This window comes from Hemiscyllium ocellatum, chromosome 36 (assembly GCF_020745735.1).
Source record: "Hemiscyllium ocellatum isolate sHemOce1 chromosome 36, sHemOce1.pat.X.cur, whole genome shotgun sequence".
In the NCBI taxonomy this organism is placed as follows: domain Eukaryota; kingdom Metazoa; phylum Chordata; class Chondrichthyes; order Orectolobiformes; family Hemiscylliidae; genus Hemiscyllium; species Hemiscyllium ocellatum.
In genome coordinates, this window is record NC_083436.1 from 19,542,483 (window position 1) to 19,565,860 (window position 23,378).

The 23,378-nt window shown below is 38.7% G+C and overlaps 1 protein-coding gene across 7 annotated transcripts in view; it reads left to right on the forward strand.

Annotated features, from left to right (window-relative positions):
* zgc:113425 (uncharacterized protein LOC541425 homolog) overlaps window positions 1-23,378 on the forward strand; it is a 34,737-nt gene extending 11,359 nt beyond the window's left edge. For 4 of the 7 annotated variants that reach the window (XM_060851321.1, XM_060851320.1, XM_060851317.1 and 1 more), the window contains 6 exons: window positions 4,734-4,973; window positions 5,063-5,122; window positions 8,078-8,215; window positions 13,639-13,785; window positions 17,797-17,857; window positions 21,526-23,376. In XM_060851321.1, coding sequence (XP_060707304.1) covers window positions 4,809-4,973; window positions 5,063-5,122; window positions 8,078-8,215; window positions 13,639-13,785; window positions 17,797-17,857; window positions 21,526-21,638 — 684 coding nt within the window. In that variant the 5' untranslated portion in view covers window positions 4,734-4,808 and the 3' untranslated portion in view covers window positions 21,639-23,376. Of the gene's footprint in view, window positions 1-4,733; window positions 4,974-5,062; window positions 5,123-8,077; window positions 8,216-13,638; window positions 13,786-17,796; window positions 17,858-21,525 lie in introns of all 7 variants that reach the window. The other 3 variants (XM_060851319.1, XM_060851322.1, XM_060851323.1) reach the window with 2 other exon arrangements.

Genomic DNA, 23,378 nt, shown 5'->3' on the forward strand with positions numbered 1-23,378 from the left:
TTATTTATTTGGGAAATATATAGCTGGGGCTCAAGCACTAATCCCTGCTAGTCCCCATTCGTCATAAAGTATAAAGTCATAGAGATGTACAGCATGGAAACAGACCCTTCAGTCCAACCCATCCATGCCAACCAGATATCCCAACTCAGTCTAGATCCACCTGCCAGCACCCAGCCATATCCCTCCAAACCCTTCCTATTCATATACCAATCCAAATGCCTCTTAAATGTTGCAATTATACCAGCCTCCATCACATCCTCTGGCAGCTCATTCCATTCACCTACCACCCTCTGCGTGAAAAAGTTGCCCCTTAGGTCTCTTTTATATCTTTCCCCTCCCACCCTAAACCTATGCCCTCTAGTTCTGGACTCCCCAACCCCAAGGAAAAGACTTTGTCTATTTATCCTATCCATGCCCCTCATAATTTTGTAAACCTCTATAAGGTCAACCCTCAGCCACCGACGCTTCAGAGAAAACAATCTCAGCCTGTTCAGCCTCTCCCTGTAGCTCAGATCCTCCAACCCTGGCAACATCCTTGTAAATCTTTTCTGAACCCTTTCAAGTTTCACAACATCTTTCCGTTGGTCAGTACTTTCCACTTAGAAAATAACCCATTTATTCCCATTCTGTTTTCTGTCTGTTGACCAATTCTTGACTCATGCCAATACATTATCCCTGATAACATGTGGTTTAAGCTTGCCCATTAACCTCTTATAATATCCCTTGTCAAATGCCTTCTGAGAATCCAATTATACCACATTCACTGGTTGCCCCTTATCTACCCTACGAGTTACATCCTCAAAAACTAAAAGTTTTGACAAGCATTATTTGCCTTTCATACTCTCATATTATTTTGTTGAATCCCATTGATGATTTCGAATGTTCTGTTATCATGTTTTTTATTATAGTCGCTACCATTGTCCTCACTACTGCTAGACTAACTGGTCTGTAAAACTGTTTTATTTTCTCTCTTTTTAAATAGTGGTGATTACTTTGCTAGTCTCCACTCCGGGAAAGCTCCAGAATTTATAGAATTCTGGAAGATAAACACCAATGTTTCCAGTATTTCCAGACTCCCTCCCTTTAGTGCTCTGGAATGTAGATTATCAGGCTGGTATAATTTGTCAATTTTCAATCCCATTAATTTCCCAGCACTCTTTTTTTTCTTACTAATACTGGCTTCCTTCAGTTCTGCCCTCTTACTAGACCTTGCTTCCTTAACATCCCTGGAAATTTATTTATTCCCCTTTATAACTTCTCTGGCTTCTGACTGGGATCTGCATTTGTCTTTACTAATCATTTTCTCTTTACATATTTATAGAATTTTTTTGCTGAGTTGTTTTATGTTCCCTGATATTTTACTCTGGTTCACCCTTGTGATCAACTTCTTTGGTCTTTTGCTGAATTCTAAATTGCTCCTGATCCCCAGGCAATTTGGTGCCACCTTGCTGGTCTGAGAGAAGTTGCATTTTCTACAATTAAATATTGGGAGCACTGATGCCTGTTCGGTACCAGAGATCCCACTTCCTTGTAACTGAATCCAGTCTCTCAACTTGAATTGCACCTTACTGTTGGTAACCTTGGTATCTTATGTGATTGAAGTTAAGCTCCAGCCTCTCAGTCACAAAAGCTTACAGCCACATCTTTCGCTACCTCAACCTGTTTGCTGCTGGAAAAATCATCCTTGTCTTGTAATTTCTAAAGTTAACTATTCTAATGGTCCATTGGCTAGTTCCCATCCATCAGACACTTAACTTCTGCTCATCCAAAACACTCCATAACCTATGTTCCGTGTTCTACTCACTCATCACCTTGGCCTTTGTAGACTACATGAGCTTCTAATCCTAAAGTGCTTGAAATTTTAAATTCTCATTCTTGTGTGGAAATTCTGTTGTGGTCTTTTCCTATCTATATTTATCCTTGTCCAACCTCCCAGCACCTTTCATTCTCCACTATCCCTACCCCTCGACCACCTAATTGTCTGATCTTTGTCAGCTCTTGACTATCTGTTAGCCTTTCTAGTATTGCATTACCTATTTTTATCTCATTCAATATCACAAATTATTCTTCATCTAGCATAGATGATCGTCAAGAGGTGATTTGGTCACCTGGTCCAATTTAGATACTGGGGTTTTGCCAGAGGAATTGTAAATGTTGCATGTTTGTTCAAAATGGGAGGAGGATAGTTTGATTACTGGCGAGCTAATTTTACCATTGCAAAAATCAATCTGGAAAATCATTAATGGCAACTTGGCTTTGTGTAGGCTGATAAAAGTCAGCATAGCCTTAAGCATCATCTACAAAATTCCATGCAAGGACTGCCACAAACACTATGTAGGACAAACAGGAAGAAAGTTAGCCACCAGGATACACGAACTCCAGCTAGCCACAAAAAAGACACGACCCTCTCTCCCTCGTAGCCCTACACGTGGATGAAAAAAAAACACCATTTCGACTGGGCCAACACATCTCTCCTGGGACAGGCTAAGCAAAGACATGCCATAGAATTCCTAGAGGCCTGGCATTCCAACCACAATGCCATAAACAAACACATAGATCTAGATACCATCTAACAACCCCTCAGAAAACAAACAGGAAATGACATCACCAAAATCTCAGGAACCCCAACCAGGAGAAAGATATAAATAGAAAGCAGGAGACAACAGCTTTGCTTCACTTGGAGGTCGCTATTGATGATGTTACCTAGCCAAGTAATGAAACGTCTGGATATCAAACCTACAGCTCAGCGAGCAAACCTACACCCTAAACCTCAACCTGAGCTACAAACCTTGCAGCTTTAAGTGAAATTCATATTTGACAAATTTTGAGTCTTTTGGTGACAACAGTGAGTGAAAGTGAGGTTCTTTGTGTTGCGTATGTAGACTTCCTAAGGCTTTGAAAATGACTACACTACGGAACTTGGGTAGTAAAAACATAGAAACAAAATTGGCTCAACAGGAAGAAACTGGTGTGGTGACTGGTTGTTTTCTGGACTTTAATGTGGTGTGCAGTGCTGGTCCCTAGGGTTCAGTATTAGAATCAATGCTGATTTGATATGCATTAGTGACTTGTGGGTACACCCGCATTTTGCAACTTTATAGAAGATGTGAAACTTGGAAATGAAGCAAACAGTGATGAAACTAGATTCAAGAGAATGTAGGTTGATTGACCAAGTGTACAATGACAGATGAAACTCAATGCAGAAAATTGTGAGCTGATTCATTTTGGGAGAACAATTGATGAAATACAATGGAAGCTAAATGGCACAATTTTAAAGCAGGTGCAAGTATAGAATTACCTGAAGTTGTTTGTAGGTAAGTCGGAAAGGCTATTAAAGCCTGGGCTTTGTATATAGTGGAATAAGAGTATAAACCCAGGAAATTGTCAAAATATGTGAAACGCTTCAAGAAAATGGCTTGGAAGGGTGAGAATGGTTCCAAAAATGAGGAATTGCAGTTATGGTCAGAAGAAACTGGGATTGTTCTCTTTAGAGCAGAAAATACTGAGAAGAGATTTGATCCAAGTGGTTAAAATCATGCATCTGTTTGGACTAAGTGAAAATTGTTTCCACCAACTGAAGGGTCAATAACTCTCAGCCACAGATTTAAGGTGATTGATAAAAACAGAAGTGACATGAAGACAAAACCCTTTTAATACAATGATTAGGATTTGGAATTCACTGTCCAACAGATACTGCAAACATATTCAGTAGCAACTCTTCAAATGAAAGTTGAGTAAATACTTGGAGGAATAGATACAGAGATGTGTGGGAATAACTAAATTGCAGTTCAAAAGAACCATACAGACATGATTAGCAAGGTTTGTGAAGCTTTATAGCTCAGGTTGAGGTTGAGGGTGGAGGTTTGCTCGCTGAGCTGGAGGTTTGATCTCCAGACGTTTCATTACCTGGCTAGGTAACATCATCAGTGGTGACCTCCAAGTGAAGCAAAGCTGTTGTCTCCTGCTTTCTATTTATATGTTTGTCCTGGATGGGGTTTCTGGGGTTTGTGGTGATGTCATTTTCTGTTCGTTTTCTGGGGAGTTGGATAGATGGCATCTAGATCTATGTGCTTGTTTAAGGCATTGTGGTTGGAGTGCCAGGCCTCTAGGAATTCTCTGGCATGTCTTTGCTTAGCCTGTCCCAGGATAGATGTGTTGTCCCAGTCGAAATGGTGGTTTTTTTCATCCGTGTGTAGGGCTATGAGGGAGAGAGGGTCGTGTCTTTTTGTGCTACCTGGTGTTCATGTATCCTGGTGGCTAACTTTCTTCCTGTTTGTCAGAAATGACAGCCAGACTACTGAGACCCCTCGGAATCCTAGTAGCACACAAACTCACCAATACTCTCAAACAAAAACTAACAAACTTAAAAGACCCAGTACAACCCATGGACAAAGCCAACGTCATCTATCAACCCCTCAGAAAATGAACAGGAAATGACATCACCACAAACCCCAGAAACCCTATCCAGGAGAAAGATATAAATAGAAAGCAGGAGACAACAGCTTCGCTTCACTTGGAGGTCACCACTGATGATGTTACCTAGCCAGGTAATGAAACGTCTGGGTTTCAAAACTACAGCTCAGCGAGCAAACCTGCACCCTAGACATGATTAGCTTCATTCTGTGCTTTGTTATTCAAAAATGTAAAATACAGTGATCCTGATTATTCTAATTGAAAGCAGTAAAATTTGGGATATTTGTGTGGTGTATTATTCAACTTTTTTTTTCTCCTAGGTTGAATTGAAGAGCACTTTGCCTTTTACCAACAGGTATTAAGATTGTTACCACTGGTGAAGTTGTTGGCAGCCGATGGCACGTTACAGATACTTCATATTTAATCAGCGTGGTATGGTTATCTTGGGATTTCTGCAGATAGCCTGTGCTGCAGTGTGTGTAATGTCTGGCTTTATGGATACAATTTTTAGAAAAAGTTCAGCACTGAGTAGAACTAGAATCCCCGTCTGGACTGGAATGGTAAATCCAAATGATTTTAAAAGTGTATTATGACTTTATTTATTTTAAAATCAGTAAACCCATGATAAACATTATTCTTGCTTTTTCAGGCAATGGCCATTCCAGGAGTTCTGGCATTATTTTCTTCTCAGAAAAAGAATCCTGTTCTTGTAAGTCTGTTGCAGTAGGGTAATAAATTGTCATTATCATTTTATGTGGAAGACTAACTTAGAAGATTGTGCAAAAAAAATTATAAATTTTTTTTTAAGTCCACTTTGGTATGTGCTTGGGCACATATGACTCTCAAGGGTCACTTTCATCCCATTGTCTCTGAAGATCTGAGTGTATTTCGATTTTGATTTAGTGAATTTTTTTCAAATAAGCCTGTTTTACTGTTTTACTTTTCATTTCTATTAAACTATACACAAAATTACTATAACCAGTTTCTTAAACTCACTGGCTGAATTTTGAGGAATTGCCTTGGACATATAAAAGTTTCAATTATTTTCAGGTGGCTGAATTCTTGATACATTTGGGAGAACAGTGATTTGTTCAGTCTCCAATATTAGGAGGTAGACGGATGAGTCTTTCAGTTAAAGGGTACTTTCTTTCCATATCACAATAGAACTACATTTCCACATATCCCCACTTCCATGGAATGCTCACTCATAAAAATCCATATAGATGATGCACTGATGGTATTGTACACTGTTGGGGAAGGGTTGCGATGGTGGCAATGTTCTTCTGCCCTCATCTGATGGAATTGCTTTTGTGTCCAATCATCTGAATTAAATTTGAGGCCCTCTGCATCAATATGTTGGATCAGCCCAATTTCATAGTTTGAAGCAAGGAGTTGGTTCATGTTCTGGTTGTCCTCATGGAATATTATAATCACTTATCTTTCAGGAAATAACAAAGTTTGTTTAGTGAAGCAACCATGATTCATCTTGAATTTACCGATCAGTTGAATAGATTCCAAAGTTACTTTGATATTGAAGTTCATGTTTGCAGCATTAACACAAATGAACATCTGTGGAACCTAGGAATTTCTGCTTTTCCTATATTCTGCAATTCACGCCCTCAGTGATGAAATATGAAACTTTTAGAATATGCAGAACAGCTTCCATTTCCATCCCTTGTACTTTTCAAGCTTCTAATGTATCAAGTTTTTAAATCTTCTACACAGTATTACACTTGGGAGCAAGAAGTCTTTGGTATTACTAAAGATGAAAATTTAATATGCAGGACTAACATCTGTATAATTTGTAAACTGCACTCATAAGATGGTGTTGAAACTAGTACTCACAAGCTAATGTCATTTTCTAAGAAATTAGCTTCTAAACTGGTATGCTGAATTCTAAATTTGTTATTGAAAATTACCTTATGTGTTTGAATAACGTACCCTCTCATACTACGTCAAAATTAGTTTTGCTTTAGTCAGACATTTTGTAATGACCATGTATTTTCATTTTTTAAAATTGTTGATTGTGAAATAAAGTGGGAAAAGTGGTTTAAAAGCCAAGAATTTTTGAAAGATTGGTGTACTTTCTAAAAGCAAGTTACTTGGCATTCATTGTAGGTGCTATTTACACAGCTGTTGGTTCAAACGGTGGAGAAAGTCCAGACAAATTGGGTTGTGTACAAAGGGAGATTTGGTCAGCATCAAGAAGCTGATTGGTCTATGAAACGATCAGACAATGGCCTGCTGCCTGCCAAATAACTCTGATCGGCTGTAAGATAGCTGAACAGTTTCAGGATATGAATGTTCAGGTCAGAAACCATCATATATCTGGGCGAGAAGGTGTTGCTTTGTTTTGCAGTAAAATACATCTCAATCTAAACTTTATTTCCCCTTACCAGTTGCCATAAGCTATGACTCTTAATTACTAAGTCAGAGAACGTTCAGTGTGAACTAGTCACTCTCTGTTTCTTTAAAAGACAATTAAAAGTACTTAAGGAAGGAAGAACGAGAAGAAGCATTCTGATTTGTACAAGGATAATCTCAGCAAACACTGTGGACAGACCATTGAACTGCCTTCCTAGTCTTTCCCTTCACCCATAACACCTATGTTTTGACTGTGTGTGTGTACATAGAGGGGGAGTTTTCTAAGTGGGTTAAAGTTTTAACTGGTAGTGTTATGTATCAACAGTTAATCGTTGTTTACCTATAGCTAGAGTCTACTTGTAATAAATAGTAATTCTTGTTAAGATTAGATTAAATTAGATTCCCTACAGTGTGTGAACAGGCCCTTCGGCCCAACAAGTCCACACAGACCGTCCGAAGAGTAACCTATCCAGACCAATGCACCTAATACTATGGCCAATTTAGCTTGGCCAACTCACCTGACCTGCACATCTTTGGAATGTGGGAGGAAACCGGAGCACCCAGAGGAAACCCACACAGACACGGGGAGAACGTGCAAACTCCACACAGATAGTTGTCCAAGGCTGGAATCGAACCTGGGACCCTGGCACTGTGAGGCAGCAGTGCTAACCACTGAGCCACCATGCCCCAATAGAATAATAGGTACAGGTAGATGATCCTTTATCTGAAATCTTTGGGACCAGCTGTTTTTTGGAATTTGGAATTTTTCAAATTTCTGAATAAGTGACAGTTTGTTGGTGAAATTTTTAAAAATCTTACAAGAGGAGCAGACTTAGTAACTAAAACAGGCCTTTCGAGAGAATCCAGGCCTGCTGGTGCTGGGACACGCACTCCGCCCTCTTTTCCACATCCACATCCACATCTGAGTGACATGCATCGAATGGGTGTCGACCTGGGTTAACTGTTTGCACGCCAAACAATCTTGTTAATGAGAAAAAATCTTCTCAAAAAACCTTCGGATTTCGGAGCTTTTCGGATTTTGGAACTTCGGATTAAGGATCATCTACCTAAAGCATGCTTTCTGTCCACCTCGGTCTAAACGAGAGGTAAATTGAGAAATAATTTTTGAAACCTTGACAATTCCAGGAAGAGTGGGAGTTGATTTCCAGCATTCTACACCAAGAGATGTAACAAGCTTCAGATTTGAGTTAAGCTACAAAATGTGTTCAATTTTAATAATATGCAGTAGCAGTATTTAGTTATTTTACAGTTTATATTGAATTCCTTGCATTCTATCTAGGTGAGCAGTATGGTTGCATCGGCTGTATTTTCCTGGATTACTACAACTATTTTGATAATATATGCAGCTTTGACGTTGAACTATGGTGAAGATGATGATGAGGTGTTCCAACATAAACCCAATCATGTTATTCATATGGTAAGCTATTTTAAAATGTAAGTGAAACTTATTCTTTAAGCTTACTTGCTGTTTTTCCTGCAGATAACAAAGTCTTTGGTGTTTTACATGAACATTTGAGGGGGGAAGAATCACATTATGTGCCTTTTAGTTCAATTCCTTCACAAAATACTTGACTTTATTATGCAGGCATTTCCCACAGTTCATCGATTAGGATATAAATTTAGAGCTGTAATTTAATTTGTCTGTAACATAGATAGGAAATACTTCTGGAGTATTCAACTAGAATTAATGAGAATTCTAGGAGCAATGTAAACATAATTGAAAACATTTTAATAGTTTCCAAAAATAGTCTAAAATTAGCAGTATACTTTACTTTAATTTAAAGCCAAAAGCTTTTCAGCATTACTCAAGTTCTGTCTTACACACCAACTATCTCACCTGTTACTTATAATGGCTTTCATTCATGTGTTCAGATACTTAATTTAAATTGCAGTACACCATAGAGTCATAGAGATGTACAGCATGGAAATGGACCCTTCGGTCCAACCCGTCCATGCCGACCAGATATCCCAACCCAATCTAGTTCCACATGACAGCACCTGGCCCATATCCCTCCAAACTCTTCCTATTCGTAGACCCATCCAAATGCCTCTTAAATGTTGCAATTGTACCAGTCTCCACCACTTCCTCTGGCAGCACATTCCATTCATGTACCACCATCTGCATGAAAAAGTTGCCCCTTAGGTCTCTTTTATATCTTTCCCCTCTCACCCTAGACCTATGCCCTCTAGTTCTGGACTCCCCGACCCCAAGGAAAAGACTTTGTCTATTTATTCTATCTATGCCCCTCATAATTTTGTAAACCTCTATAAGGTCACCCCTCAGCCTCCGACGCTCCAGGGAAAACAGCTCTAGCCTGTTCAGCCTCTCCCTCTAGCTCAGATCCTCCAACCCTGGCAACATCCTTGTAAATCTTTTCTGAACTCTTTCAAGTTTCACAACATCTTTCCGATAGGAAGGAAACCAGAATTGCATACAACATTCCAACAGTGGCCTAACCAATGTCCTGTACAGCCGCAACATGACCTCCCAATTCCTGTACTCAATACTCTGACCAATAAAGGAAAGCATACCAAACGCCTTCTTCACTATCCTATCTACCTGCGAATCCACTTTCAAGGAGCTATGAACCTGCACTCCAAGGTCTCTTTGTTCAGCAACACTCCCTAGGACCTTACCATTAAGTGTATAAGTCCTGCTAAGATTTGCTTTCCCAAAATGCAGCACCTCGCATTTATCTGAATTAAACTCCATCTGCCACTTCTCAGCCCATTGGCCCATCTGGTCCAGATCCTGTTGTAATCTGAGGTAATCCTCTTCGCTGTCCACTACACCTCCAATTTTGGTGTCATCTGCAAACTTACAAACTGTACTTATTATGCTCGCATCCAAATCATTTATGTAAATGACAAAAAGTAGAGGGCCCAGCACCAATCCTTGTGGCACTCCACTGGTCACAGGCACCCTGGTCTTCTATCTTTGAGCCAGTTCTGTATCCAAATGGCTAGTTCTCCCTGTATTCCATGAGATCTAACCTTGCTAATCAGTCTCCCATGGGGAACCTTGTCGAATGCCTTGCTGAAGTCCATATAGATCACATCTACTGCTCTGCCCTCCTCAATCTTCTTTGTTACTTCTTCAAAAAACTCACTCTCAAACTGAATATGCAATTCAATTATATAATCACTTTCCTAGAAGATGGTTTATTCTGAGATTGTTATTTGGTGATATAAAACTTGAGTGTTGCTGAAAAGAGAGATATCCTGTCATAGTTTTTCACCTTACCTCATTGGGCCACTTTGCAAATGTATTAATTCAAGGAGAAAATAATCATTTATGATGCATGAGAAAAGAATAGTAATTGGTTGGTCAGCAGACTCTGATTTGAAGAGGCAGTGCCATGGAGAATGATTGTATTAAAGTTAAAGGCCTTGCACATTGCAGATTCTCCGGCAGATATTGTCCCATTGCAGAATCATTAAGACACTGTGCCTTGAGATTTTCAAGCATGGGCTGTTTGGGCGTAGTCATACCTTGCCCATTTGTGAACAGTTGAAGGAGCAAGCTGTTTGATACAATCTGCCAGTCTTTAGGACAAATGCCCTGCAAACCTGGCATTACCAGCTCTGAACTTCATACATCATATTACTTATTTCTGCGCTGAGCAGAATATCTTTTTGCATTGATGGCAGCTACCTCTTACTCGGGGCCATCACTTGTGTTGATGCTGCATAACAGCAGCATGAAGCAACTATATTCATCTGCAAAAACTCCCCTTAAAAGATACCTTCCAGGGTAATTAGAGGTAGACTAGACACTTTTTGTTAATTGGAAAACATTTGCTGGACAACCGTGAATGTGGAAAGAATTTTGCTGACAATTACTTGAGCATTATCAGTTAGAGCCATGGTGTGGTGCACTTGCATGTAATGGAAGCTAGATATATTTATTGACAGGACATGTTCCTTGGAGACAGATTGAATAAGTACACATACTGCACCTGTTTCAACTGAACAAGTAGGTGACAACCATTCACTGGTAGATTTCTCAGAGCAATGCCTCACCTATCAATCCCTGAAAACAACAAATACTGGAGATCATAGACGATCAGACAGCATCCATGGAGAGAGAGCAAGCTAACATTTTGAGTCTAGATGACTCTTCAGAGTCTACCTGCCTGGCTTAAAATTTAAATAATTGGCTGTTAATTGTCACTTATCATTAATGGGTATATTGTCCATAACAAGCCTCCGTCAGTCAGCATCCACTATGCAGCCAATCAGCATTCTCCTCTCGTGCAGCGTGAATGTTGGTTTTTATATTCAGTTGATGTTCATATAAAGTGCTCTGCTGTGTGCAAGACAAAAAGCTTCAATAAAATCCATCTTTTTCTCAGCAATAATTAACCTTGCCTCATTTATGCTATACTAAATCTAAAATAGCTCCATTGCTACCATTCCAAGCATAGTGTTTTAAGAAGATAGCTAGGTAACCTACCCTAAATATCCAACCTGAAAGCCAGCAAGATTCAAAATCTGTCACAGACTCCATCCCAACGTAGCCAGTTTGAGATGCTATCTGTGCCATTGAACTTTCTTCCTGTCCTACTCTATTTTGTTTTTACTTAAATTGCAAGTCTGTTTTCTTCTTTTGACTATTGAGATTTCTAAAGCTCCTTTATCTGTCTTCCTCCCCCTTTAAAGTTCTTAGCCATTAATGCAAATTCACCAGGGACACTGATCTAAGTTGTTGGTAAAAATGGGGCCTATTCCAAAATTGGTACCAGTGCCTCGTGAATTATAACTTCTCCTTTCCTCATAAGTCATTTTTCATTGAGATTCATATTTGCTTTATCTGTGTCATCTGTAATGGATGGAATGAATGATGTGGTAGCAGCCTGTTTGGATTTGTTTAAAATCTGTGCATATATAGATATAAATCTTACAGACCAATGTATTTTGAAATCTGAACTTTTTTGAAAAATCTATACAAATCTGTTGGATCTTGCCTATCTGTATTTCCTACAATCAGCATAAAAGATTTCAAGATTTATTTTCCCAAATTGTTGCCATTTATTGTTTCCTGAAACAGTTGTTGAAGTTGATTCTTCCTATTCCGATTTCGTACACTGAGTTTAGCTGCTCTACTGTGCCATCTGCAGCATTGGCCCAGAGATCGTTCTTTTCTCCTTTTCTCTGTCTCTGTCTCTATCTCTGTCTCTCTTCCCTTATATTGACAACAACCTGTGAAGCACCTTTGGTTTATCCCAAAGTAAAAGATCTCATCAGTATCCAGTCTTGGGTGTTCATATGGCATGTCACATTCTACACCACACAAATGCCAGACAATGATGATCTCCACTGAGAGACAATCTAACCATTGCCCCTTGACATTCAATGGTGTTACCATTACTGAATCCCCCACTATCAATATCCTGGGGAAGGGGTTGGTGATGGAATATTTCACACTTGGGAAGGGTGCAGCTTCAACAACACTCGAGTAGCTTGATACCATCCAGAACAAAGCAGCCCACTTTATTGGCACCACATCCAGAAGCATCCACTCCCTCCATCACTGACACTCACAGAAGTGTGTATTCTTAGACAGCACCTTCCAAACCCACAGCTCCTCCCATTTGAAAGCACAAGGGTAACAGATTCACGAGAACACCACCACTTCAAGGTCCCATCCAAGCCACTCACCATCCTGACTTGGAAATACATTGCTGTGTTCCTTCACTGACATTGAGTCAAAGTCTTGGAATTCCCTTCCTAAAGGCATTGTGGGTCGATGTACAGCAAATGGATTGCACCACCATCTCAAGAGCAACAAGAGAGCATAATAAATGCTGTTCCAGCCAGGAACACCCATACCCTGGGAGTGAATAATTAAAAAGACCCTAAATAAGTGTAAATTGTTAGAGAAGTGATTTAAAATGAAACTTTGGTTCCAGTTACTCAAGATAGTGCCAAATAATTGTTCAGTTCTGATTATTGATGATATTGTACAAGAGCTATTAAGCACAGTGATGTAATTAAGCTGGATCTAAAGTGCTTCAGGATTCAATCTACTACTGACTGGTAAATGTGATTTATGAACTTCGTGGAAAGTACTGGGTTTGGACTGTTTTTTGCTTCCTTGCTTTCTCTTTATCCTACTCGTGTTCGTTTCTCTAGATTGCAGCAATCGACTGTTCCAATGCTTCACTCAAGTGAAATAGTTAAAGATCACAACACCAGGTTATAGTTGGGCCTGTTGGACTATAAACTGATGTTGTGTGATTTTTAACTTTGTCCACTGCAGTCTAACACCAGCACCTCCTCATCAAGTGAAATAGAAGAGAGATGGTGAAGAAGATTGGGTTTCTTATAAGGTTTTGCCCTTGCACTACCATAGTTATGAACCATTACCATAAATAGAAGGTTGTAATTAGTGCTGTTAGGTCTATCTATATATTGTAGGTATACATCACTAACGAGCAAAGCCCCTGTCCTCTTCAGTGAGGTGACTCTTTATTACAAATGCTAATCACTATTTCCAGTGAGATAACTATTGATCACTGTTAACTGCTGCCAATCATTGATCCTTCAAAGTGGGCATATTGTTTAGTGAAAGTTTAGAGTAACTGTTCCCAACTGACAAGAACACCATTTCCAAATAGGGCATTAAATAATAAGTGGAACCATGGTTGGTTCACTTAACCTGTGGACACTGAGATCCTCACAATGTGCTCACTGTACACGGGATTAAGTCCTGAATCTTGGACTTTCTTCTCTATAGCTCACTGCTTTGCCATGAAGTGCATTCACTTATTCATCATTGTGCCATATTTTACTGTTTTCCTGAAGTTGGGAGTAAAGTGCGTGCCAACTTTCTTGCAGGAATATATACTGACCAAATTTGTCCAGGGAGCGAATATGGCCATATTGATTGCATCTGTGATTAGTATGATGACGACAACCATAATAGCATTTCTAGGTTGTCGGAGCCTTCCTATTTGTGGATGCTATGACAGCACAACTGGAATGGTAAGTGTTAGTTACTCAAACCCCAGTTCTTAATCACACATTTACCATTTAAAATTATTTGTGATCTGCAAAGTGCGTAGCTGCCTATTTTGTAGGGTTTACTGAGACAATTTGTTTTCGTAAAACAATGCTGCGTGACCACAAAGGTTTGCTCTTGATTTCAGAAATTTTCTTCTTCCTCTCTAAAGTGTTGGCATGTGGTTCCATGGACCCAACTACCTGTCTTGCTCAAGGAATGACTTGAGAGAAGGTGGGAAGATAATGGAAAGTAGATATCCAAGCTTACACAGCAAAGGGTTATGGCAACATCAACTAGAAAGGGAGACAAAATCAAGAACTATAGGAGAATTAGTTTAACATCTGTCATTGAAAAGAATGAAAGAGTCCATTATAAAGGATGCAATAACAAAGCATTTAGACGTACATAATATAATAAAGCAGTGTCAGCATGGCTTGATAAGGCAAAATCATGCCAGTCAAATATATTCAAATTCTTTGAGGGGATGATAAGCATGATAGATAAAGTGGACACAATATACATAATATATTTGGGTTTCTAAAACGTGATGGATAATGTACCATTTGTTAGGCTGCCTAATGAAATAAGAGCCCATGGTATTGGGACAGCATGTTAGCATGGGTAGTGGATTGTGTAACAAAGAGAAGACAATAGATATAAGGGAGGCATTTTCAGGATAGCTATTGGAGTGCTGCAGAGATCATCGGTGGGGCCACAATAATTTATAAAAATGTTAATAACTTGGATGAGGAAGTACATAAACTGTTGCCAAGTTTTTCAGTTTTCATAGATATAGATGGGAAGGCAACTGGTGAGGGTAACATAAAGGGTCTACAGAGGAATGTGGACAGGTTAGAGTGAGCAGGCAAAACGTTTGCACATAGAATATAACCTGGGAAAATGTAAAGTTATGCACTTTGGCAGGAAGAATAAAGGAGCTGAATATTAATTATATGGAGAAATACTGCAGAAACCTACAGCTCAAAGAGATTTGGGAATGCTCATGCGTGAATCGCCGAAACTTAGCACACAAGTTCAACAGGTAACAGCGAAGACAAGTGGACTGTTGGCCTTTTCTTTTCAAAGGAATTGGAGTAGAAAAATAGGAAAACTTGATAAAACTGTATAGGCAGTAATCCGAACACACCTAGAATAAAGTCATCAATCTTGGTCTCCTATTCAAAGAAGGATATATTGGCATTGGAGACAATTGACTAGATTGATCCTGGAGATGGAGGAATTTTTTTGAGGAGAAACTTCATTTGGGCTTGTGCTCATTGAAGTTTAGAAGAATGGGAGGTGACCTTATTGAAAGATACAAGACTCTTTGACAGCTTGACAGGGTAAATACTGAGAGATTGGTCTTAGACTATCCTATGTGGAGGGGGGGGGGGGGGGGGGAAGGAAGAAGGCATAATCTCAGAGTAGAGATCCATCCTTTTGAGGCAGAGATGAAGAGGAATTTCTTCTCAGAGTAATGAGTCTGTGGAATTCTTTACCCCAAATAACCGTAAAGGCTGAGGTCATTAAGAATATTCAGGGCTGATATGGAGAGATTTATTAATCAAGGGTAATGTGGAAAAGGCAGGAAAATGGAGCTGACAATTGAATGACAGAGCAGACTTGGTGGCTGAAGGGTTTATCTTCACACTTGTAAATTAAGATCTTATTTAGGAGCCTGGGAAAGCAGGTTGTTTGAAAGGAGGGGACTAATTCTATCTTTATCCATCATCCATATATGCACATTTCCAGCAAGGATTGTACATGGTGTTCTTTCTTGGGACATGTGTACAACTGGTAGGCCAGCATTTATTGCCAATTTCTTATTTCTCTTGATGTTGATAAACTGCCTTGAACCACTGCACATCTCCACAGATTTTTTTGTAATCATCGTCCAGTGTGACTCAACCGCATGAATCTGAATTCATGGGAAGGATGTTGCCCAAAATGTTATAAGTATCTCTCAATCATTTTTTGTTTTGTTCCATTTTGGCTATTTTCTTTTGGTTCAAACTTAATTTTCTGGAGAAATGTTTCAGATAAAGATTCATCTTGGCCAATGGTGTGAAATGGCTCATGTTAGATTGGCTGCACATTCAGTGCACCATTTAGTATTGAATTCCATCAGTTGCAATGGAACCAAGTGTCAGACATTTCGTAAAGGAGCCACAGATCCAATGCCACCCATTTTATGCCAGCAGCAAAAACTAATTTCCATTCCATAAATGGTAACACTAAAATGTACCAATCTAGTTGCCTGCTAATTCTAAACATTAAACTCTTACGTGTGTTTACATCTTTTAAAACCCCTTGCTTAAAGTTGGCTTTATTGGGAACGGGTTACTCATTTTCAATGATGCAACATTTAGTAAAAAATTATAATTAAAGCTGTGATGATACTGTGGTTTTAAGAGGTTTTAAGACAGAGGTGACAAACAGCCTATTTGAATCCAATTAACAGCTTGTGAAAAATTGGAACAATAGAAGCAACCTGAATGGGTGGAGTCAATCACCCCCAGAACCAGGAGTTTTAGTTTGCTTTTCAGTAGTAGTTCTCTCTCGCTCTCGCTCTCGCTCTCGCTCTCTCTCTCTCTCGCTCTCTCTCTCTCTGTCTCCATTTTCTCTTGATTTATTTTTCTCCTGAACTGGAGAATTGTCTGTGAGATGACCTATTTTACTGACTTTGCCTTTGCCAAAGGTGTGTTTATGGGATGTTACTTATTGGAACAGTTAATTAGCAGTAGTTAATGTATCTATTATTTTGTTAATCATTTTGATAGAATTATGGTTAATTCATTCTTTTTTAATTGGTCTATATTTTAGTTTAAAATTGTGTGTTTTGCTTAACGTTGAGTAGTTTGACCAATTGAATTGTGTCTGGAATGCAATACTTAGCCTAGAGCCTAACTTTTTCTGATTTAAAAGCTATGTTCTGAATATGTTTTGAGGTGGTTTGGTCTGGTCCTTGACACAACAAATTGGAACAAAGCATCAGTTTGCACCACTTTAAAGAACAGTCAGGTTAGTGTTTTGTGTGTATACCCTCAAAATAGTGATGGATACACTTTCAAAAGGCAACTAGACATGTACTTGATAACTAATATGCAGGGTTAGGAGGAAGATGCTGTGGTTTAAGACTAAATTGAACAGGTCTTTGAAAGTATTGGCACAAGCAGGATAAAGTAGCTTAGGCAGACTTCACTTCTGAATTTCATGTTCCTAAAAGGGGTCAGCAGTATCCTGTCTATCTTGCTGTCTCTCCCTCACTTTTCAACATGTAAAGTAAAAGCTCAGTCAGACTGTTGTTAACTAAAAGCATAAAATGCCAGAAACATTCAACAGGTCAAGGAACATCTATGCACAGACAGAAATGGTCGTTTATCATTTTCTTTGAGGGAAAGGAAAGTTGCAGTTGCAGATGCAGGCACATGTGACAGCAATCGTTGCTGAGTTTATTTCTGAGGCGAGGGCTGATCACAGCAGATTTCTAAATGAGGAAGGAAATCATTCCTGAAGATTACATTCAGTTCTGTTGTAACATGTTTCTTCAATACAAATTGGCTGTAATGTAGTTGAAAACTTTAGAGCATTATTTGTAGAATGGAAACTTTCCTTACCCCCATATTGGCTATAACATGATTCTGGCCCCATTAAATGATATGGCTATTGTGCAATTTTCTTATAATGTGAGATTGCATGAGAGAAGAACTATTATGTTATATCAGAACTGACTGTATTTGGAAAATAGAGGAGGGCAACACAGTGATTCTTAGTTAGATTTACCTCTGCTAATAATACCAAACCTGTTAACTGGCCATTTTGTTTATTTTGCTGTCTCTGGGTCCTGTGCATAGATTTGACTGTTGACATTTAGCAGCAGAGATGTTGTGTTTTGAAATGTCATGAGGACAATAAAGTGCTACATAAATGTAACTTTGTTTCTTCAACTGTAGCGTTAGAAGTTCACTTCAATATCCCATTTCCTTTTGCAGCAGTCATTGATTACAGAGGATCAACAGCCTCAGACAATTGAATTGGTGTGTACCTGGCAAGGTAAGTTTTTACATGCCATTCATAAAGAAGCAGTGATAGTTTAAACCTTTCTGGCACTTGAAATGGGCACAGATCTCATCTTTAGGTATCACTTTGTGCCAATTTCTGATGTGGATTCGTAATTCCAACTTGATGAGTTGGAGTCTTCTAATTTTAGGTTCTGTCTGCTGACTAGCTGAGAGTGCCAAGAACATCTCCCAACCCCTTGCAGACTCAGCTGCAATGATTTAAAATTTTGTGTAGGTAAATACTACTGCTCTCCTGTTACCAAGATTATTGGGTTTGAATTAATCAAGGATTTATCCAAATCAATAAACAGGTACACTATTTCCAGGATATGACCAGTTAATGTTCCCCAAAAACCAGTTTTGGAACTTCAGAGACTCATCATATTTATTAATGATTTGGGATAATAGAATGTAGCAAAATACTCAAAATGTATCAATGACAAAAAAAGATTAGATCCAAGAAGATGAGGGAAAGCCAGAAACAATGGATGTCTAAAGAGACTCTGGGGTTCATAGACCATTAAAATATGATGCATATGTAGGAACAGAAAACAATCAAAGACTTTTGGAATGCTAATAGAGTCATCCAGCATGGAAACAGACCTGTCGGTCCAACTTGTCCATGCTGACCACCTTTCCCAAACTACACTGGTCCCATTTGCCTGCATTTGGCCCATATTCCTCAAAACCTTTCCTGTTCACGTACCTGTTCAAATATCTTTTCAATATTGTAACTGTACCCACTTCTACCATTTCCATATATGCACCACCCTCTGCTTGAAAAAGTTGCCTCTCAGGTCCCTTTTAAATCTTTCCCCTCTCACTTTAAACCTATGGCCTCTGGTTTTGAAATCCCCTAGAGAAAGTACCTTTGCTATTGACCTTATCTGTGCCTCTCATGATTTTGTAAACCTCTATGAGGTCATCCCTCAACCTCCTATGCTCCAGGAAAAAAAGTCCCTACCTATCCATCATATCCTTATAATACAAACTCTCCACTGCCGGTAGCATCCTTGTAAATCCTCTCTGCACCCTTTCCCATGGTAGAAGTCCTGTTTTAGTCATACCAAGCCTTAGTTAGACTATACCTGGAATACTGTGAACCGAGCTGGGGACCACACCTTAAAATGGATATATTGGCCAAGCTGAGTGTAGCACAGACTTACCAGAATGACACCTGGACTCAAAGAATTAACTTGTGACGAGAAGTTGTTCAAACTAGAGTAGTATTCCTTGGAATCTGGATGCTTAAGGAGTAATTTGATTGAGGTTTTCAAGATATTAGGAGGAAAGATGGGGAGAAAGTATTTCCACTGGTTGGGGAGTCATAAGATTAAGATATGTATTCTTCAAAATAGATTTGGACTATTTAGAAATGATATTAGGAGACACTCCATAAAGATTAAAAGTTTGGCATGCTCTCTTAAATTTAAAATTGAGATTGATGTCCACCACAGATATGATTGGATATGGGGCCAAGGCAGATAAAGGTCACTGTTCAGTCATGATTTTATTCAATAGCTGAACAGACCTGAGGGGCTTAAAGGTGTATTCGTGTTCGGAATTCTAGCATTCCTACTGTCCTGATGGCTAATTTAACGCAGATGAGGGTGTGAAAAATTTTGTTTAAAAATGATTACTTATGACGTGGAATACACAGGAAGTGATGGAAAATAAATCATCAACTTGCAGAAGGAAATTGGACATATCATTTTTAAAATATGAGACTAGAGAGGCCAGAAGAGTGGAGTTAATTGGGTGCCTTCTTTCAAAGAAATCATTCAGCAAATCATGCCATCTTTATAAGATTAATATTGGAGATGGCATTAGGCACCACCCAATCTAATAACGTCATACAGCGTTGGATAAGGAAGATGAGTCGAGCCTGAGATCACATTGGGGTCAGACATTCCTGGCTCCTGATTCGATAATAATTAAGACTATAATTGTACCTCTTCCCATAATGCAGTGAACTATATTATGTTACAATAATTATACCAGTGTTTCATCCTTTACTGTAAGCCAAACAGATCTTTAGACCCAGTATAAGAGGGAGGATTAGGACTCTTGTGGCATGGTGGTGGCTTTCCTGCCTCTGAGACAGGAGGCCAGGTTAAGTCTCACCTGCTCCAAAGTTGCATAATAACATCTCTGAACAGGGTGATGAGGAGAATATCTACAATGCCAGTTTGGTTTTGAGAGCGATCTTGTGGTGTAGTAGTAGTATTCCTACCTCTGGGCCAGGAAGTCCCACCTATCCCAGAGGTAAATGCTAATATCTCTCTGAACAGGTTGATTAGAAAGTGTCTAAAAAGGAGATTGGAAGCAGCATTTTACTGCAACTATTAGCTGCTTTGTTCTGCAGCATATACAGCAACTTCCTTTTGAGCTGTAAGATTCTATAATTAAGTATTGATATGGATTCATATAGTTTAATATTATAATTGACCAAGTCATTAAAGTATAGCAACAGGATCATTGACATTACCTTAAGGACAATAGGAAATCCATAATGGTACCCAGCAGGAACATTTTCAAGCATCAAGCAGGTTAGTTTGATAACAGTTTCGGCTTTCCCTTTAATCTCCTTTTTCTTTTCCTTGGCACACAGTGGTTTTGCTGGGTACTTTTGAAACAATTATTCATCTGAGATTTACATTTATAGGCAACAGTATGTTCAAAATATCACCACCTACAATGGAGCAAAGTCACCAGCTCACACTTTTATCAAAATATTTTGAAACATAGGAACAGCAAAAGACCATTCTACTCCTCAAGACTAACCACATTGTCAGTTAGATCTTAGCTAATCTGTATCTCAACTTCATTTATCCACTATTAATCATTTACATTGTTGCTTTTTTTTTGTTAGCTTTGGGTATCAATGGGTTTGAATTTTCCCAGAATCCATTGTAATTTGAGGTTGAGAGACATGCTCATTTCCATTTTATTTTTATTCCTCCCGATTTCACTCCTAAATGTCTTAGTTCTAATTTTAACACAATTTCCCCTTCCTCTGGATTTTCCCACTAGTTTCTATTTACCCAAGTTAAAGTACACATCATTTTGACTTAAAACATGCCCCATTCAAGGGAACAGAACCAAATTTATTTAATCTGTGTTCCTATGAAGCATTTAAGCCTGGTATCACTCTGACAAAACTGCACTGTACCCCTACCACATCCTCACTTCAATTCCAACTCCTTTGAGATAAATGCCAACACTCAATTCACTTTTTTTAAAAACAACTTTGCACGAATTATTTTGTGATTTTGTGTACATGGACATCCAGGTCAATTTGTGCTTCCACAGCCCCCCTCACCTTAAAATGTTGTTTAGTTTGAATTTATCTTTGATCCAAAATGGATGACCTCTTACATTTTTCCCACATTAAATATTATCTGACATTCACTCACACTCTCTATACCCAGCGAGTTGTGTGGCTTCCCTTGCGTTGAGGCCTTGAGTAGGCAAGTACCATAGATTGAATGCAAGTTCTTCATATGTACAATTTGATGCCGTACTGCGCAGTGCATTTATCGAGTTGGAACACAGCGTTTAACTTAATTTGTGCAAAGTATCTGACTCAATCTGGGACATGTTACATGCAATGAGCCGAATCCTTTTGAAACAAATTAATGAGTTTCTTTTTAAAACAAGGTGGCGGTGATCAGCGAATTCTAAATGATCCAGTAGGATACAACGACTGGAATATAGATACGGAAGATTCAGAGCGGACGTCAAAGCCAGTACCTTACACCCAACTTGCTTAAAATACTTTTAGCTGCAATCACATTTGGTAGTTGTATTTACTGTTTTTTGGACTATGTTGGCATGATTTTTTTATAAACTGTGAAGATTAAGCCTCACTCACTCTTCAAATTTGAAGCATTGAAATTCCATACATTTTAGTTGTGATGCCTTGACAGTGATAATTGCAGTTCACATCAGTGCTGGGTGTATTACACAAGTAATTACACCGTGGGGAGAATTGGATGTTGAGTAACTTTTTGTGCCATTTTGAATCTTCTGAAGATAAATGTCTTTGATGTGTACAGAGGATATGTAACTGCAGTACTGTATTAAGTATCTGAGAATGAACAACTCCGACCTTGGCAGTAATTGTCTAATGAATTTGCTTCAAATTGGAGTGCTGCCAATTCTTAAGTTATAAATTAAGCATGGGAAAAGTGGATGTTTTTTTTTAAATTGTGCTTTGTTACTCAAAACGGTGTAGCCTGCAAAAACAAATGGCAATTTGCAATTTTATTTTTTTACAAAGACCTGCTATCAACATCTTGAACCATATGGAAATAATTTCACTTGTGATCCAGTTATGTAGGTTTTTTTTTAAAAAAAAATCTCCTTCTTTTGTTCACTTTTACTTGCTTATTGCCCTTGGCCATAATCATACATATGGAAAATGTCACAGTGAAGAGAAATCATATACTTTGGAATTGAGAATCAGTTTGGATGATGCATTCCACCACCTGAGCCAAGTATTTATTCATTGTATGAGACAAGACAGTGTCAGGGACAACAACTGATGGCACTGTAGTTGTTCACCCATTAGCATTTAATGCACACATTCATGACAATCACTGGGTAGCAATCCGCTGCAGAAGCCTGCTAGATTCCCCAAACAGAGTACCAGGACAGTTGTGATTCTGACACTGCTGTAGTCAACACAGATCAGGGCATCTACCTGGGGCAATCCTGGCTGTTGTTACTAACGTAACGAATTGGGTTGGGTAGCTTAAATTTGACATTGATTTGAGCTGATGCACTGTTTTTGACATGAGACAGATATACTAATTCTTTTGAAAGTTTGTCTCTGTCTAATGGGTTGATGTACAGGAATGCAATGTTTAACAACTTCATATTGTGTATAATGTGCTTATCTTTTATTTCTCAAGTCTTCCAGTGATGTGAACCTATTCCCCAGCTGCCACAGAGACTAATATCTGCTTTGAATTCCCATTGCCATTCTAAAAAATTCAGTAAAATGTGTAATGATGAGCTGAGGCACTCTTCTTTAGAGCAATTAAAATGGTTACTTGCTGTCCTGGTTAAGATTGGAACCAGTGTTTCCTCTTTTCTCTACATGGAAGAAATTACAAAAAAAACCCTGCATGCTGACCTCTTTACAGGATTGTGCTACACTAGAATTATGCAGCATTTTATCCCTGGCAAAAAACTTCCTGTACATTAGTTGACCATTTTAGGAATAGAGAAAGTAAGTGTGACTAGTCCTGAAATAATCCATAAGTTGGCTTTTAGAATTTATGTCAAATTGAATGAGTGAAAGTTTACCATGTGAATTTTCTAATTTTTTTTTAAGAAAGGGCACTAATGTTGGTGTTCATATTTTTATGTTTGCAATTATTTAAAATAAAGTATGCAAGAATTTTCCAGGACAAGCACAATGAGGTGTTTTGCTCTGCATTTGGTGATACAGTTCAACTATTAAATGGATGTGCCCAGCAAGCAATATGAAAATTACCTAGAGAGTG